General features: G+C 37.0%; 1 protein-coding gene across 1 annotated transcript in view; it reads left to right on the forward strand.

Moving 5' to 3' along the window:
* CFAP47 (cilia and flagella associated protein 47) overlaps positions 1-20,084 on the forward strand; it is an 849,402-nt gene that overhangs the window by 92,832 nt on the left and 736,486 nt on the right. The window contains 3 exon segments of the mRNA XM_043993472.1: positions 7,047-7,178; positions 10,407-10,484; positions 16,848-16,992. Of these exon segments, the coding sequence (XP_043849407.1) occupies positions 7,047-7,178; positions 10,407-10,484; positions 16,848-16,992 (355 nt within the window).

Here is a 20,084-nt window from a genome sequence, read left to right on the forward strand (position 1 = left end):
TTTGTGACCTAATACATGGTCAATTTTTGAAAATGTGCCATGTACTGCTGAGAAAAAGGTATATTCCTTTCTATCCCCATTCAATTTTCTCCAGACATCTATCATGTCTAACTTTTCTAGTAATCTATTCACCTCTTTCACTTCTTTCTTATTTATTTTTCAGCTAGATTTATCTAATTCTGAGAGGGGGAGATTCAGATACCCCACTAGTATAGTATTACTGTCTAATTCCTATTGTAACTCATTTAACTTCTCTAAGAATTTGGATGCTATACCACTTGGCGCATATATATTAATATTGATATTGCTTCATTATCTATAGTGCCTTTTAGCAAGATGTAGTTTCCTTCCTTCTCTTTTAATGAGATCTATTTTTGCCTGTGCTTTGTCTGAGATAAAGATTGCTACCCCTCCCCCCCTTTTTTTTTTAACTTTAGCTGAAACATAATATATTCTGCTCCAGCCTTTTACCTTTACTCTGTGTGTATCTCTCTGCTTCAAATGTGTTTCTTGTAAACAGCATATTGTAGGATTCTGGCTTTTAATCCACTCTGCAATTCGCTTCTCTTTTATAACAGAGTTCATCCCATTCACATTCACAGTTATTATTACTAACTGTCGATTCCCCTCCATTTTATTTACCCCCTTTGTACTTCCCCCCTTCTTTCACCCTATTCCTCCTCAGCAACATTTTGCTTCTACCCCTGCCTCCCCCAATCTGCCCTCCCTTTTTTCACCCCCTCTTTTTTCTTTACCCTTTTCTCCCTTGCTTTTGCCTTCTCTTCTATCAGTCTCCCCCTTCCCCTTCCCCTTTTACTTCCCTAAAGAATCAGCTAAGTTTCTTTATCCAAATGAACGTATATGTTATTCCCTCTTTGAATCAAATCCAATGAGAGTAGGGTTGAAACAATGTTCACCCCTCCCTTCTTTCCCTCTGTTGTAATAGGTTTTTTTTTCACCTCTTCATATGATGTAATTTATCCCATTCCACCTCCCCTTTCCTCTTCTCCCTATAGGCTCCCTTTTTAACCCCTTAATTTCCTTTATGTAATAGATTCTTGACTGAAATCCAAGCTCCTTTGCCTTTCAGAATATCATATTCTAAGCCTTGAGGACCTTTAATGTTGAAGCTGCCAGGTCCTGAGCAATCCTGACTGTGGCTCCATGATATTTAAATTGCTTCTTTCTGGTTGCTTGGAGTATTTTCTCCTTCACCTGATAATTCTGGAATTTGGCTACAATATTCCTTGGAGTTTTCCTTTTGGGGTCTCTTTCAGGAGGTGATCGGTGGATTCTTTCAATGATAATTTTATCCTCTGATTCTATATCAGAGCAGTTCTCCTTAATAATTTCCTGGAATATGTTGTCTAGACTCTTTTTCTTATCATGGCTTTCAGGCAGCGCAATGATTCTAAAATTGTCTCTCCTGGATCTGTTTTCCAGATCAGTTGTCTTTCCAATGGGGTATTTCACATTTTCTTCTGTTTTTTCATTCTTTTGATTCTGCTTGGCTGATTCCTGGTGTCTCATGGATTCCTTCTCTTCCAACTGTCCAATTTTAATTCTTAAGGCATTGTTTTCTTCAATGAGATTATGCACCTTTTTTTCCATTTGGCCAGATTAATTTTTTAAGGAATTGTTTTCTTTAGTCAATCTTTGTGCTTCCTCTTCCAAGCGGCTGATTCTTTTTTTTCATAATTTTCTTGTGTTGCTTTCATTTCTCTCAATTGATTTTTAAAATCCTTTTTGAGCTCCTCCCAGAAGGCTTTTTGTTCTTGAGACCAATTCATCTTCCCTCTTGAGGCTTCACATGTTGGCAATTTGGGAGTATTGTCCTCATCTGAATTTGTGTTTTCCTCTTCCCTGTCAACACAGAATCTCTCAATCGTGAAAGTTCTTTTTTTTTTACTCATAATGCAGCTTATTTTATTTTTTTATTTTTGTGGGGCAATGAAGGAGAGCTCACGCAATTTGCTGGCTACTCTCTACCATCTTGGCTCTGCCCCGCCCAGGATCTTTCCTTCTTAATGGTTGTTGTGTCAGCCCCATCCAGGTCCCTAGTAATTTATATACATAGCCATCTGCCCTGTCATTTCTCCCTAAGGATGCCAGAGTCTTGTCACCCACTCTTACACTCTTCTGTTGCACCTTAAGAACTACAAAGACTTTCCATCCACAAAGACTTCATCTGAACTCTCCTATATGTATTATCTTCCCTAGGTAAAATATGAACTCTCTGAGAACAAGACTTGTCTCACATTTTAATTTCTATTCCTAGTACTTAGCATAAAGCTGGGCTCATAGAAAGTGCTTAATTATTTATTATTATTATTGTTATTTTCATTCAATCTCATACTCAACAAAGGATCTCACCACTGAAAAAAAAACTGAGGCTATTTGTTGTCAACTCCTCTTCTTTCTAGTTCTATACTTCAAATCAATTCAACATCATCAGTTTCCTTCCCAACTCCAACTTTCTCCTTCTTTACTCCTGACTTAGAGAAAGAGGTGTCTCCGCTTCTTTCATACTTCAAAACCTCTATTTGTGGCCTGTGTTGCATCCTGTCCCACCTCTTTTGGACGTTTTCCTTCCATACCTTTCCCTCTGTTTACCAATTTGAATTTCTCTGTTACCACTAGTTTCTTCTATAGTATCTAAAAATAGGCTAAGATTACTCCTTTCTTTCTTTTTTTTTTTTTTTTTTGAGGCTGGGTCTCCCAATTTTCCTCAGGCTGGAAGTTACAGTGACTACTAATGGGACTAATCCCAATACTGATTTCCATGGAAGTTTTAACATGCTCCTTTTTTCTGACCTGGGATGATTTGCCTTGGCTTAGGTAGCTTGGTGGAGCCCCAGTTCAAGATGCACACAATATTTGTGCCAAACTTAGTGTGAACACCTGATTGGTTTCAGTCCTACTACAATTTACAACTCCTGACCACAAGAAATTCCACAACCTCAGCTTTCCCCAGCAGCAAGGATTATATGCATGCACCATACTAGACCTGACAATCACTCCCATCTTAAAAAAACCAAAACAAACAAACCAAAAAAACCAAAACACAGCAAAACATTCATTTGTCCTTGTATCTCTTCAAGCTCTCATTATATACCTTTCTTCCATTCTATATAATTTCTTGCCTCCTGGGAAAAACCCCAAACAATCTAATCTTATTGTTTTCATTTTCTTTTACCTTATACTGATTTCTTGGGCTACCCCTTCTAGCACTGCAGGTGTGAGAAGTGAATGTGAGGTGAGAAACTGCCTGAATTATTTATCACTCAAGTGAAACTTTTCATTCCAAGGTTTATATGGCTAAATCTAAGGCCTTTTCTCAGTCTCTATCCTTCTTGAATTCTCTGTGCCATTTGATTCTATTGACCAATCCCTCCTTCTACACATCCTTTCCTCCCCCCACCTTTTTTTTTTAGTGTGACACTGCTCTCCAGGTTCTTCTATATCTAGGACTATTTCTTCTTGGTCTCTTTTTCTAGGGTTACTATCATTTTTCTGCACCTTATGCACTGATAGACTTAAGAACCCTGTCTTGAATACTCTTGTCTTCTGTCTATATAGTCACTCTCTTGGTGACATAATTGCTCATGGATTAAACTGTAACCTCTCCAAAGGTTACTCCCAGATCTATATCTAACTCCAGTTTCTCTCCTGAATGATAGTACAGGAACAATCAACAAACATTAATTAAACTTTTTTTGTGGCAGAAATTGTGTTAAGAGTTGAAGATAGAGAAAAATGAAACAATGAAGAAAATGTGTATGAGCAGAATTCAAAGTAGCTTGAGGAGGCTAGGCGCTAGCAGTTGTGAAGTGGGAAAGATCTTGTGTAAAATGTGAGGCATTTAATCCTGTGTCTCTAAAGAAACCAACTAATCTAAGAGGAAAAGGTGAGGACAAATACACTCCAGACACTAGACAGTGTGTACACAGGCAAAGAAATGGGTGATGTGATGTTATTTGTGAATAATAGCAAAAAGACTGGTTTAGCTGGACCATAGAACATGAAAAAGTGTGCAATGTCTGCGAAGGGCCAAAAAGTAAGTTGGAATTAGGTTGTAAAGGACTTTAAATGCTAAACAAAGAGTTTGTATTTGATCTTTGAGATACTGGAGTTTATTGAATAGGGATTGACATGGTCAGACCCATGCTTTAGGAAAATCAATTTTTGTAGTTGTGTAGAGGAGATATGGGAGAGGGAAACTAGGAGACTGTTGAACTAGTGTAGATGGGAGGTGATGAGGGTCTAAAGTAGAGGGACGTAAGAGGTGATTACAGGGAAAGGATAGATGTGAAGATAAAATTCTCAAGATTTGACACTGAATTGATATGTGGGGTGAAGGAGAGTGAAGGATTGAAAATGGCTTTGAGGTTTTAAACCTTTGTAGACTAGAAAGATGGTGCCCCCTTTGTCAAAAGTAGGAAGGTATGGAAGATGAATGAATTTTGAGGAAAAAATTTGTTGAGTCTAACATGCTGATGGGACATCTGGGTGGAGAATGTCCAGCAGACTTTTCCTAATGTGGGACTTAAGCTCAGTGGAGATTAGTTTGGATATAGATATGGGAATAATCCTCAATTCTTCTTTTTCTCTGACCTCTAATAGCCATGTTGATGCTACTTGTAAATTATAACTCATGTTAATTCTTTTCTCTCCACTCATATGCCTAAACTCCTGATTCAGGTGCCTCTCTTCTGGACTACTGCAATGACCCACTAATTGAAGTCCCTGAGTCCAATCTCTTCTCTCTCCAAACTATCTTCTGAATTGCTGCCAGAATGATATGGTCTTAGGCATAGACCATGCTAACTTCCCTACTTTAGAATCTCTAATGGCTCCCACTTTGCTTCTAGAATGAAATACAGATTTACTTATTTAGCCCTTTGAAATTTGGCCAAAGCCTATGTTCCCAGGATCATTGAATGTTACTTTTCCTTCCCATACTTTATCATCTAGACAAACTGTCTTGCTAAGTGTTCCTAGTACATAACATTTCATTTCCCATCTCTCTGCTTTTACACAAACTCTGTCTTCCTCACCTTCACCTCATAGAATCCTTATCTCCCTTCAAAGTTCAGGTCAAATTAATCCTGTTATACTCTTCCAGTTGTTGAATTCCTTTCTTCTCTCCCTCCCCACCCATAATTACTTTTCATATATTTTATTTAACTTTCTATGAACATGTAATGTGTTCAAAGACATTTTATTCTCCTTTAAGTCACTGATAAGTTTAGGTTGCTTTTTTTTTTTGTCTATGTATTTCCAGTGACTCATATATGGTACCTTGGTACATAATAGGCACTTATTAAACGAAGAAACAATTGGATAAATGAATATATTTATATATGTACACACAGACATATATATTATATATGCATATTTACATAATATATGAAGCCAATAAAAGCAAGCTAAAGGCTTGCAAGAGAAAAGTAGTCTCTGCATGTAAGTTTGGGGTTCAATCTTCTTTGTGTCAAGGGAAGTACTAGGCAAGTCTGTGACCTCATTTTATTTACTCCCAAGCTTGGAGGTTAGCCATAGAGTGCAATTGTCACACAAACTACTTCCTACCTTATGACTCTATGCTTTATTAAGTGAGAGTAAGCAGCTGTGTAGAGGATATATGGGAGAGGGAAACTAGGAGACTGTTGAACTAGCGTAGATGGGAGGTGATGAAGGTCTAAAGTAGAGGGAGGCAAGAGGGGATTACAGGGAAGGGATAGATGTGAAGATAAAATTCTCAAGATTTGACACTGAATTGATATGTGGGGTGAAGGAGAGTGAAGGATTCAAAATGAATACCTGAAAATGGACACTGATAGCTGAACTGGGCATTGACAGCCATCAACTCGATTCAGGGTGAGTGGGAAAGAAACAAAGGGAGCTTTAGGACTGAGGTAGAGAGGGGCAGGGCAGATAGTTCCCTTTCTATTCCAGTAGGAGGCAGCTTAATGCTGGGGTGGTCAAAGTACCTCCCCTATCTTTATGTTGTTCTCTAATTGAAGAAATGACTAGAGTAAGTATTTTAAAAAAACATGTTAAACAAGGGATTGTTGCTATAATCTTACTCTAAATCACTTTTTCTAGCTGTGAAACTTTCTTGATGTTCCTTAATCCTTAGATTAGCCGTTCTTTACAATCACAATTCTTGAGTCAACAAAAGCAAAAAAATGTAGAGGGGGAATATAATAATAATAATTTTCTCCTTCAAGTAGCACAATTAGCTGTAAGGTAAAATAAATTTATGAGTAGGAAAGATACATAAAATGTGTACTTACTACATGCTTATTATTTGATAATGTCTGAAAATGTGGTATATTCATGATGATTTTATAATAAATGAAACAAAATCTTTCTTTTGTTCTTCCATTGAATCACTGCAAGATATTTGTAAAGAGGTAGTTGTATATCTCATATTTTTGTTTTTGATCTTTGTCTTGTAAATAACATTCACAATTTAAATCCTCTGTACAAATTTCTGCACTCAGTTTGGAGAATAATGTTTATATATGTCCCCAGAATAGCTTTTAAAATCTCTAATCTTCAGTTTCTCTCCCAAGTTTTCTTAATTTCTCTTTAAATTATTCTGCTCAAAATTGTTTCTTGGAGAATTAAATAAATTATTCCAGATATTTATCTCCAGAAATTCTAGTCCCGTTTCTGCCTTTAAGTCCAGTATTCTTTCCATTAACTTTCTGCAAATACAAATGTCAAACCAGTACTTCATTCTTGTCAAATGTCAAATAGTAATGTACTAGAGGTCTGCCCCATATAATTCTAGTGAAATTTGAATATCCCTTTCCAAATGCATATACTGTATATTCCTTTCAATTAAAAAATACTATGGTTGGTGTTTCTTGACCAAAGATTCCTCTATCAAAATTGAAATTCAGATTTAACAGTTTGCCAGTGATGATTTGTGATGTAAGTTATCTTTTTCTTGGATCATGTAGTCCAGCAAGTCCCAAAAGTTTCCCAACAATGATTTGAAGGAATGAGTTAACATTTTCACAAATTTACACTTTCAGATTTGTGAGAAAGAACTTCTGCCTTTCATTAAGATCACTCCATCTCATGGCATTATACCTGTAGGAGGTTTAACTCCACTCGATATCGCCTGTACACCATATTTTTCAGAGAGATTTGATACCAAAGCAAAGGTATGGGAATTTTTATTTGTGGCACTTAAAATATTATTATAGAACAACAGGAGCTACTTTTAAATTATTTTGGAAAAAACATTTTGCTTAATTTAGGGGTTTTGATTTCAATTTTTGTGGTATAGGTTAGGCCAAATGTCATGATGTTTTAGTAACATTTTGGAAATTATTTTTTCTCAACTTAAGAGATTTGATTTTTCACACATAATGTAAATTCATTTCATATTTATGTATATATATTATATATGATGCCATAATATTAAAAAATAAAGGAGTTATTAAATATTGAACCCCCTTTTTGATTTTTGGCCCACACTATACTTGTATCCTGAGCGTTTAGAGGAGAGCAGCTTTTAGAACTGTAACAGGAATAATATTAAATAATGTTGACTGGTGATCTCCCCAAATTGTGAAGCTTAGCCATAGAAATTGCAGGTAATATTCAGAAGAAATTGTAATTAAGTGACATTTACCAAAGTTCTTTGCTGGCTATGCTCAGGGTTGGTAGCTTTGTAACCTTAACTCTGGGGAACTAGGGAGGAGTTAGACAAGAAGGAAGGGGCAAGAAGTGGAGAGGGAACTTTTAAGTTTTCACTAGACAGAAGTATTGGTTTCCTTCAGTCTTAGGTAAGTAGCAGAATTCTGATTCTAAATCTGTAATTAAACTTTTGTTTTTGGTGTGATGGAGTTGAAACATTTTCTACTTAGTTTGAAGACATTTTTCATGGAAGAAGTCACTTCTAGTTCACTTCTTATCAATAACAAACTTTTCTTTTGTTTCCCTCAAAATGTTCCAGGTCTCCCACCAACTGCTCAGTAAAGTACAGTACTACAGAGATGCCATGGAAAAATTATTTAAATCATTGTCAGTCAACAAACATTTATTAAGTGCTAAAAGTGTTCTAGACAGTGTGCTGAGCTCTGAGAATACAAGGAAGACAAAATTTGGATGCAGTGACCTTCTGTGAAGTCTCTAATTCTTTTGTGTTAATTCTAAGTAGTTTATTGACTGATTAAATTTCAGGGAAAATCTGTATGACATTAATGTCTAATGTACTTTATAGCTCACATGAAATATTTTATTGCCTTATGTTCTGGGAATTAGGTAAATGAAATGAAATTACCTTGACTTTACAAAATCCCTTTAAGTGTATATTAAACAGATTAATAAAACATGACAGATTCTGTTTTTATTAAATTGTGAAATGTTATAGTATATCGCTAACCTTTAACATGGGTTATCAGCAATAGAATTTTTTAAAAAAGCCATTATGTTGGCTATCTATCTGTATGAAAACTGACTGAATTGTATTCTTCAACTTTCCATATCAATTAATATTGTTATGTAGCTTAAACTGGAAATCATTTGACTCCAAATAATTAAATAAGTTTAAGTAAGGATTTTTCTTCCTATATTGTACTTTTTCTGAGTCAAATGACAAACAGGCTGCTACCAGTTTCATTTAAGTGATCCACTTCCAATCTATCTTATTGGGTTAGTTCAAAGACTGCTAAATTGATTCCTCTAACACATGCAGAATTAAGTAATGATGATGAGGATGAAGAGCATGAGGAGGAGGATGACTGACCATTTCATGAGAATATTAATAACTGCAAATGAAATAGTGCTTTGAGTTTTACCAGGTGTTTTCCTCACAACAACTTCATGAAGTAGATAGTAAAAGCATAATATTCCCCATTTTTAGCAGAAGGAACAGAATCTGGGAGAGTGAGAATGACTTCCTTGCCCATGGCTATATCACTAGATTTTGTAAAGCTAGTGAATCAGACTCTGGCCCACTTCAGATTCCTTGTTTAAGGCTCTTTGTAGTATGTCATACTCCCTTTCAGACTCCTTAAACATAGATTAAATTTACCTTCAGTGCTGTGGTGTAGTTTAGAAACCGAAAAGTCTTGTATGGTATTGCATGGCAATTGAGTTGATCTGACGAATACATACTTAGTCAAAACATCCTGTTTCATAATAATTCTAGATAGAGGGAATTTCCTTTTTGAATATAAAATGGATTATATTGAATGAAAGAACATTCATATTGGGTTACTCTTCATAGATCTGCAGTTGTATTAAAAGTCCTGAGCTTTCAGGGGCAGCTAGGTGGCGCAGTGGATAAAGTACCAGCCCTGGATTCAGTAGGACCCGAGTTCAAATTCTGCCTCAGACACTTGACACTTACTAGCTGTGTGACCCTGGGCAAGTCACTTAACCCTCATTGCCTTCCCCTTCCTTCCCCCCCCAAAAAAACCCCCAATGTCCTGAGCTTTTGCTCTTATGACTAACTGTGTTACAGAGAAAAAGTATTTGGTAAAATGAGGAAATTGAACCCATAACTTGTAGTTCTAGATCTCTGTTCTTTTGATGATTCAGGAAGTGCTTTTTATTTGCCTCTGGGTTTTTGCTCAGAAAATTTTCATATTCAGATGATCTAAAAGAGCCATTTATTTGGGAGATACTGTCTAGCTTTCTTTGTATTACCTGCACTTAGTACAGTACCTGGCACCTATTAAACACTTACCAAATGCTTGTTGACTTGACTAGATTAGATGTGGAAGCTTTTAAGAAATCATTCACATTGCTTTTCTTTCAGTGGGAAGAAAAGTGATAAATTGAGTATTTTATTTGGTTTAATTTTGAAGAATACATTAAATACTTTCTAGGTGGAGTTTATCAAGGAAGCATAGTCACATGGATAGAATAGTTCCACAAGTCCTTAGTTATTTTAATTTTGGATAGTGGCTTTGTGGCCATAGGACCATTACATTTTCTGTGCTTTTGCTCCTTCATCTGATTTTTCTGATTCACGAATAGATGTCTGGTACTTACTAGATACCTAATGAATACTTGTTGACTATGATTGTGACTCCCCCCATGGGCATGAATTATAAGTAGCAACAATTCAAAGGAAAAAGTGAGAATGAATTAGATGAAATTTACAAAGTACTTTGGTACCCTGAGTTCTTTCATGTCAGATAATATAAAATGTTTTTTTCAGGCAATCTTGATTATATGGTGTTTCTTTGCCACACCCTCAGAAGGTCATTCTATTGTTAGTTGTCTTTTTACTAGCTTTTTTCTTTTTTCTTTTCATAGTATTGTCTATGCTAGACTCATGCCTCCTACTATATTAAGGGTTGTCCAGTAATGTCCCTAAAGCTATGTAAGTGATGGTATTTCATTCTTATAACATTTCACTTTTTCTTAAAAATTAGGTAATAATACGCCATGGTAATGAATTAGACCTTAGGATTGGTGGATCTATAGATATTGCTGACATAGTCATCAGTCTGGTGAGTATGCTGATTGTTGTATTCACTTTCTCAGAGTATTATTTTTCATTGATCCTTTCTTTAGGCACCAAGTTTACTTCTTTTACCTCATATTTTTGTTGTTACTCATATTCAGATTCTGTTGTTAATACTTGCAAGCTGTTGGTAGACATGTGATAGCTATTGGCTGTAGAGTTTCATATTTGCAAGGCTGGTTCTAAGTTTTTGCTATTATCCTTCTCCCTCCCCAACCCTGTGTGCCCTGCATGCCTCTCTTTCCCTAACACAACTCGGTTTCTTATAGCCATATTAAAGATAAATTGATTGCCATAGATATTTATTTAGTGTTGTGCTCAAAGAATCCTTTAAGTGTTTCTTCCATTCTCTCTGATAGGAAAATCCCCCTTTTATCTTATTATATTATGATGACTTTAATATTGTGTTTTTATAGATTCTTCTAGAATTCCAATTCCTTATCTCCAGTTATTTGACATTTTTATCTGCATGTTCCAGATAGATAGGCATTCAAAGTCAATATATTCAAAACAGAACTCATTATATTTCTTCTTAAATGTACCTCCTCTATTATCTTTCCTTATTTTCTCTTTAAGGCACCATCATTTTTCTAAGAATCCAGTTCTATAACCTAGGAGTCATCCTTTGCTCTTCACTCTCACTCGTCCATTCCCACTATATGCTATAATTTGACAAGTCTTGTTGATGACATTTTTTCACCATCCCTCAAATCTGTTCCTTTCTTTTTCCTTTTTTTTCCTTTTTTTTTTAGTGAGGCAATTGGGGTTAAGTGACTTGCCCAGGGTCACACAGCTAGTAAGTGTTAAGTGTCTGAGGCTGGATTTGAACTCAGGTACTCCTGACTCCAGGGCCGGTGCTCTATCCACTGCGCCACCTAGCTGCCCTGTTCCTTTCTTTCTACTCATACCACAACAATGCTAGTCCAGGCCTTGATGATTTTCCCTGGACTATTGCAATAGCCTCATACTCTTTTTTTTAGCCTCATACTTTTGTTGACTCCAGCATCTTCCCTCTCTAACCCATCCTTTCGACAGCTGCTACATTGATAAAGTCCTGTTCTGATCATGTCATTACCCTACTCAAGAAGCTTCAATGCCTTCTTTGATAATAAGATGGAGCATTTTAAAGCCCTTCACAATTTGGCTTCCACCTATCTTTCCATGCTGATTATGTATGACTTTCCATCATACACTTTCCATTATAGTGAAATTGGTGCTACCTACTGGTGCTTTTCCCTGGACATGATCATTTCTTTCTCATTTCTATGTATTTAGCCAGGCTGTTTTTCATAAGATGATATTTGTAAAGTGTTTGGAGCACTTCCTAAAACTTAGTAGGTATTTAATAAATGCTTGTTCCTCTGCCTTCTCTGGATTGTTCATCCTCACTTCTACATATTGCAACTCTCAGCTCTTTTCAGGGTTCAGCTCAAGGGCTGCCTTCTTCAAGAAGCTTTTCTGACTTCTCCTAATTAGTTCATTCTCCCCTGAAACATTATGCATTTATTTTGTATGTATCCTGTCTTTACTTATCTGTGAACAGGATCTTTATGCTAGTAGAATGTAAACTCCTTAAAGGCAGAGGCTATCTCACAGTGTCTAGAACAGTTTCTGACAGAGTAGATGCTTAATAAATGCTTATTGATGGATTTAATGATAAATTCCCACATGGACAGCTATAATGGGACTCTAGTTTTAAGCATTGCTTCAGTGCTAGGAGGGTAGCTTTACTTAAGCCAACAAACATATATTAAGTCCCCACCATATTCCACTGTGATAGGCTGCAAGCTAGTCACTTTTCTAGAATTCATTGTTTACAATCTTGGCTTTGCATTTGGTATAGGAATTAGAGATTGTGGTAACAAGCCAAGTCTGTTTCAGGTTATTCTAGTGCTTCAGGTTTGGAAATGAAACAAAAATGAGACAATTATAGATCATCTGACAGTTAACCAAAGGAGGTTGACTTAGCTTTTGTACTTAAGGATACCAGGAAGGCACATCACTGGCCTGAGCCTTAGTCTCTTGAACCAACCAATTTAATCTGTCAGGATCCCCAGCAAGCAAACTATGTCCTGAGTTTGGCATTACAACAATCCTTTGTGCTCACCCTCTGGATGAACTCAGCAGCAGCAAAATCCCGGAATTGCTTCACACCAACACCAGGTGGTCCCTGAGCTCTGACAAGCACCTGCAGGACCTATGTTTCAGTCATGAAGCCCTGCTAGGAATCAAACTTGTCTCGTTGTTGTTACCCCTCATTGTCAGGGCTACAGCTTATTGGCTAATCATTGGCAGAAGTGTTGATATTTGCTCATTTTCAGGCAGGCCCAGAGTGCCCTGGCCTATGTGTCTGATTTCCCTCCTTTCTTAGGAAGAGAGACTCTGCTTGCAACTGTTTCGCTTCTAAACAAATAAAACTTCTGTTTGATTCTTGACTTTTCTGTCTCTTCCCTGCTCTGCTCTGTTCAGCTCTGGCCATCCACAGGTTAGAGGCTTGTCTGGTCTTGTTAACAAATCATACATTTTGTTTCAGTTCCTAAAATTAGACTAGACTATATGATAAGTATTGCTTCTACCATATCTCATTCCTTGGTGTCTAGGTCCTCAAGGCCTTCTAAAAGACTCGTCAACACTTTAGGGACATTACTGGACAACCCTTAATATAGTAGGAGGCATAAGTCTGGCATAGACAATGCAATGAAAAGAAAAAAAGCAAAACAATAGTAAATAGACAACTAGCAATATAATGACCTCCTGAGGATGTGGCAAAGAAACAAAATTTTAAGGAGAATGAAGAACAGACATTTTGTTTGGGGGGACTTCTGACCTGGAGGGGTAGCTAGCTCACCCAAAGAATTGGAGGCTCATCATGAATCTTGTAAAATAAAAAGAGATTTATTAAGAGAGAGGAATAATGGCTGGGGAACAGGTCACTGTGGAGAACTGTCCCACTTGAGTGAGAGAAGACTTGGTCTTTTCTATCTTTATAAAACAAAGGGGAGGGAAAGGCAATATAATTGTGAGGGGATCTTTGAATAATGGGGTATCGGTAGGGCATGCAGCATTCATCCATATCCTGCATATCATCTTGTAGACCTTGATATTGCTTATCAGCATACTGGGGTTATGTCCTGCCATACCTCATACCTGAGGTGAGAGAGAGAGAGAGAGAGAGTGAGAGAGCGAGAGAGAGCAAGTGAGTGAGTAGCTGCTTTTCCCTCGGTCTTGGGGGTTGGGATCTTTAGGTTTCTTGGGGGCCCACAGAATTCCCACAACAATTAGGCTTTGCCTCCCTGCTTCAAAAGTATTGGGTCTTAAGTAATAACATAATCTGGTCCAAGTAGAAGATGATGCCAAATCTTTGCAGTTTACAGTCAGTATTCCAATGTAAAGTATACTTCATTAATATGAATAGCACTGCAGCATCCTGGCTACAGCACAGATGACAATACTTTTGGTACAGGCACTGCTCTTCATCATGGGTCAGGGTCATCTTTGCCACTGTTCATGCCAATGTTCACCCAATTAGGGCCTATTTCATTTTCTATTCTACTCTCTGCTTCCTACTTCATCACCTGCTACTGGGCCCCCCTCCCTCTTCCCTCTACCATCTCTACTGGCATCAATTGTGATTACTCAAGACAGATCTTAAGAATGTCTCTCTCTAACCATTCTGTGATCAAAAGCTGCTTCCTCTGTGCCAGGCACCAAGGGCTCTTCCTCTCCTGAACTCTGCCATCATGCTGGGTGAAGTTTTGCCATGGACACTGCCACTGGTGAGATCTGAGGGTAGCTCCCATGCCAGGGTCAAGCACAACTCCATGCTAAACTGAATCACTGCTAGGTTCCAAGTGCTTTTCCCCTATGTTGGGACTGAGCATTGCCTCCTTATGCTAGGCTGAATCCTTCCATGGATACTGTTTTCCCCCTATGCCGAGGCCTACATTGGAGGTGAGGGGGAGAGGCCTACCCACCTTTCACTAAAAGTCACAGAAAGACAATTACAGTTCATAGGAGCAAGAAAGGAAGCTATCTTGCCTTTTAAACTGATGCTTTCCCTCCTTTACCCCAGCCCAGTGAGTTGGCTGGGATATTTGTCTATATCCCAAATTCCAGAAAGATCTTTGAGCTCCTAGGGATTGGAGCCACTCATTTTCCTTTCAAGTGTCCACCCTGGGGCCTTGATAAAAGTCCCACCTAAATCCATATGATACAATTCTTTGTGGTAGCTAGGGGGAATAAGAGATAGCCTTAAATCGGGAAAATGCATGTTCAAATCCAGGCTTTGACACTCACAAGCTAGCTGTGTGACTCTGGGCAAGTCACTTCTCTGTTTACCTTTGTTTTCTCATCTGTAAAATGGATATAAGAATAGTATGTACCTCCTTGGGTGTTATGAGGATCAAAGGAGATAGTTATAAGTGCTTTACAAAGTATCTGGTACATAGTAAGTGCTATAAAAATTTTAGCTATTTTAAAAATAAATAATATATGACATAAAAAGCCTCAAGATATTCCTTTAGTATGATTCTTAAAGAACTCCAAAATTCCAGTCTTTAGGAAGGTCCTAGCCTAACATAGATAGTGATCCTGGAAGTCACTGTCATCTTCAAATACAAAAATGATGCAAATTCAACAAACATTTATCATCTTTAGGACATGGATACTAAAGACACCAAACTCATTCATGCCGTATCTAGTTGCTGAATGCTCCCACAAAATTGACTTTCTAATTCTTCAAGGGGCACTAGAAGCACGGGATCCATCTAGGCTCACCTTCCTCTGCATTGCCCTTCTACCACTTCAAAGAATCTATTCTGATCCAATATTGCCCGCCGTGCCAAATGTTATAGGCAAGGCCTGATTTGGCATGATCTGGTACTTCAGTTTTAGAACTGGAAAGAAATGAGATACTTGAAGGCCATCTAATGGTTGACAAAAAGAAGTCTACTTAGTCAGATCATAGAAAGGAAATTCAGCAAGGACAAAGCATTTATTTACTCGTGTGCAGTTTTTCTGACTTGATATTGGCCAACAACAATTTGAGGGAGACCACCCATGCCTGACTTTTATATTTAGGCCCTTAGGAAAGTATACCCGTGGCTGAGACCTTAGTCCCCTTGATCCAATTAAATAAGAATGATGGTTTCAAGACCCAAAACTAGCTCAGCCTAGATGGCAGATGTTGCTCCTACCTCCAAAGTGAAGAATTTGGAGGTGGTAGTCCAGTGTAGGAGATTAGAGGCTACTATTGCTTTATAGACCGCTGTTTAGAAACTGATGAAGCCGTCACCCATATTTGTTCTATCACCCTCCCCAAGGACATAAAGCCTTCTTGTTTTGATTTTCTCTTTTCAGGCTGGGAGTAGGGAATTTACTATCTAAAAATCAGATTTAGGTGACAGATTTCAGTTATTCATTTTTAAATTAAAACCGTTGATTATGTATATGTTTACATCTTTCAGCCAGATCCATGCCATTTCCTATAAGTTCATCAGAAGGACTTATCATAAGTCGATAGCACCTTGCTCACTCTACAAAGCAGTCCATGACCAGTTAATTGCATGAGTTGTTGTGTGTATGTTTCATCAAAGTAATCATTCATACTTATGTTGTGATTATAGATTACCGTTTTTATGATTTTTCATGATTGTCTTTACCTCTTGAGTGGAAAGACTAGCCCAGATGTTTGAAAATCTTTTCTGTCTCCATCTGCATTTTTCTTTGATACCTCCCCTTTGCCAGGACCGTAAGTCTGAGATCTTACCATTTCTTCCCTAACTTACTGTAGTAGCTTTCTAGCTGGCCTCCCTTTCTCCATTCTCTACTCCTACAACATTCCTTGTAAACTGCTGACAGTTTTATGTTCCTACCACTGCTTTCATCATGTTACTTTTTTTTTTTGGTTTGTTTTGGTGGGCATTAAGGGTTAAGTGACTTGCCCAGGGTCACACAGCTAGTAAGTGTTAAGTGTCTGAGGCCGGATTTGAACTCAGGTACTCCTGAATCCAGCTGCCCCGTTACTCTTTTGTTTAATAGCTGACAAAGGGTAATTGTACATTAGTAATATCCTTTAAAATTTGCTTTATAGTAAATATTAATGAAAAATGATGTATGATTACAAATTTTTCTTTTAAATGACAAGACTGGAATTTATAATAAAGCATTCTTTGAGTAATCCTCCTTCCTTAAATGAGTTCTAACATGAACCCTCTTTTTTGGCATAGTGCTACTTCTGAGCATGTAATATTATTGAAATGTTTAATAATATAGTTTTAAGCTTGTGTAAGCTCTTGACTTTGTTTCTGTATTGCCTACTTCTGACTTTGTGTTTTATTTTTAATTACAGAGCTTAATAAATTTCCAAGGTGTTTATGTTGGCTCTACAAAGGTTATTCCATTTTTACTAAATAACAAAGGTACAACACGTGCCCGAGTGGAATTTGATTTATCAAACTATAAAGATTTTACATTGGAATTTAAAGACCATGAAGGTATTTCTTTTTGACAGAATGACTTGTGAAAGAAAAAAAACAATTTAAAAGTTTGGAAAATGATTTTTTGCCAATAAATTTAAATGCTGCTACAGTAACTTTCTTAATGACATTAGAATGGCATTTAAAACCCAATATTAGTATGACTTTTCTTGAAGTAATAGTTATTTTGGCTTTTCAAAAATAATTATTGACCATTTATTTTTGCAATGCAGTGTGATAGGTACTGTGAGGGGACACAAAGCTAAAAAAGACATCATCTTAAACCCTTGTTGTTAGGGTACATAATATATAATTGTTTCATTTGCAATTGCACATCAATCTTAATAAGTGCCAGTGTAACCTTGAGAGGAAATATTGGATTGTTGAATTGGAAGGTACAGATGACAGAACCAGGATATAAAAAATCTTGAAAGTGATTGGGTTGAATCCAAAAAGCTAAGATTCAGAAGGGAAAAAACAAACAAACAAAATTTGAAGCTTAGGTTGGAAAAAATAAGCCTTGGAAATACAGAATAAGGGAGATTCAATGAGACAGAGGTTTTTCTGAATAAAATCTTAGATTTTTAATGGGCTGAAAACTCAGTATTTAAGTCAGAAGTGTGATATAGAAGCCAACAAAAGGTAATGCCATGTTGACCTACATTGAGAGGCTTAGCTTTGAGGAGTAAGGACAGTGATAGTATACTCTTCCTTGGTCAGAACTCATCTGTAGTATAAGTGTTCAATTCTGGGTACCATAGTTTAAAAAGGAAATTGATCAGCTGGAAAGAATCCAGAGAGGGTAACCAGGCTTGAGAAGTGCCTTGAAGTCATGTTATATGAAGATTGGTTGAAAGAACTGTAAATATTTAACCTGAAAAACAGAAGACTTAGGAGATATGTGACTGTTTTCAGGTATGTGAAAGAGTTGTCATGTAAAAAGAGGCATTATATTTGTTCTGTTTGGTCCCAGAAGGTAGAACTAGGGGCAATGGCGGAAGTAGTAAAGAGACAAATTTATGCTTGATACCAGGGGGAAAACCCTCAAACTTTCTAAAAATTAATGTTTTCCAAATATAGGATGGGATGCTAACAAGGAGAGAGATGGTGGGTTCACTCTCCTTAGAGAAGTCAGATGACTTTCATCTTGTGGTATAGTGGGGGTTCCTTTTGTTTATGGATTGGACAAGATGGTCTCTAAGATCTCTTCTAACTCTAAAACTGTGATTCTATATATCACAGAATTACATGTATTTGGTAAATTTAACTCTTGAAGACAGTTTAATTGCAAACATATTTTAAAAACTGTAATGGCTAATCATTATATTGCTATTCCTTATAAGAATGATCAAATATGACAGATGACTCTGATTGACGTGATGGGATTTAAATTAAATGAAGTTTTATTGAGAACATATTTTTCTAAAAGTTCATTTAAAATGTGATATTTTGGTATTTTATTTCATTAATAAACATTTATTTGTATCCACTTATATGTTGCCTTACATGCCATTGTATAGCACTTCTCTTTCTCTCTCTCTTTCCTCTGTCTATCTCTGTTTGACTCTCTGTCTCCGTCTCTCTGTATCTCTCTTTTTCTATCTCTATCTCTCTCTAACTCTTGTCTTTCTCTCTATGTGTCTGTCTGTCTGTCTGATCTATTTCTGCCCAGACCTATGGCTTCATCAGTGTAGGGAACCTCCTAGTGAGGGAACTCTCTCTACCAATGCATATAAGCAACTATTCTGATACTGAGAGTCTTAGAGAATTGCCCAGAGCAATAAGAGATTAAATAATTTGACCAATATCACACAGCCAGTATACTTCAGAAGTGGGCTTCAACTCCACATCTTCCTCATTCTGAGGTCTGCTCTATCCACTCCTTTATATTGCCTCACAAAAGACCTTGTACATGGATGGTATTTAAGCTGTGTCTGCTCAATTGAATTGGTTTAATATTTTGTTTCATTTTTAATCTGTTCTTTTCATTCCTGATTGCATTGTTTGTTTGTTATAGATTTTATGTTTCTAGAGGGCAATAACCATGTCTGCCTAATTTTCATTTTCACATTTTTAACCCAATGCTATATACAGTTAATTGCTTATGCTTGGTAGAAACTCACTAAATCTTTTCTTTATTATATCATATCAAGGATTACTGGAATAAAGTGAATTAGAAACTGGAGAGAGTAGCCATGGAAGTATCATGTTCAGGAAAATCTGAGTTTATGGGTACTATTAGTTTCATTCCTTTCAGAATCCTAGAGTTTTGGGTGATGGGGAGAGAGGCAGTAGGTAGTATGATTTTAGATAACTAAAGATACTTCAGAAGTTACTTTTGAATGTCTCTTTAAATTAAAGATAGAAGAATTTAGAGTTAGGTGGTAACTTACCGGCCATTGAACCCAATCCCAATATTTGAAGAGTAATTCCCTGTGTAACACACCTGACTAGTAGCAATCTAGCCTCTGATTGAAAATTTCTAATGAGAAGAAACTTGCCTTCTCCCAGGGAATCCTAACATTTGGATATGTGTGTGTGTGTGTGTGTGTGTATCCAAAAGGCTATATATATACATATATATACATACACATACATACATGCACAATTATTAAGAATATTTTCTTCCATTATCAAACCTAAACTTGTCTCTTTTCAGCTCTTACTTGGTGCTCCTGGTTCTGTACTCTGGAGCCAGTTAGTCTTAATTCTAATAAGTCAAATATCTTTCCAGATAATAGCCCTTCAAACTCTTGGCTAGTTAGAACCACCCCCTGAGATTCTCTTCTCGAGGGTAACTATCCCTAGGGTCCTTCAATTCTTCTATGACATGAATGTAAAGACCTCAGAGTTCTGGACCCTCTCCTCTGGATGCTCTCTGGTTTATCAATTTCCTTCTTAAATTATGTCATTCAGAAGTGAACCCCATATTCTAGAGGTGGTCTCACCAGGGTGAAGCACCGAGGGACCAATGCTCTTATTATTCATGGAAGCTATGCATCCCTTGTGGCAGCTTGGTGGTACAGTGGATAGAGTGCTGGACCTGGAGTCAGGAAGACTCAATTTTGAGTTCAAATCTGGCCATAAACACTTACTAGCTGTGTGACTCT

This window comes from Dromiciops gliroides, chromosome 3 (genome assembly GCF_019393635.1).
Source record: "Dromiciops gliroides isolate mDroGli1 chromosome 3, mDroGli1.pri, whole genome shotgun sequence".
Lineage (NCBI taxonomy): Eukaryota > Metazoa > Chordata > Mammalia > Microbiotheria > Microbiotheriidae > Dromiciops > Dromiciops gliroides.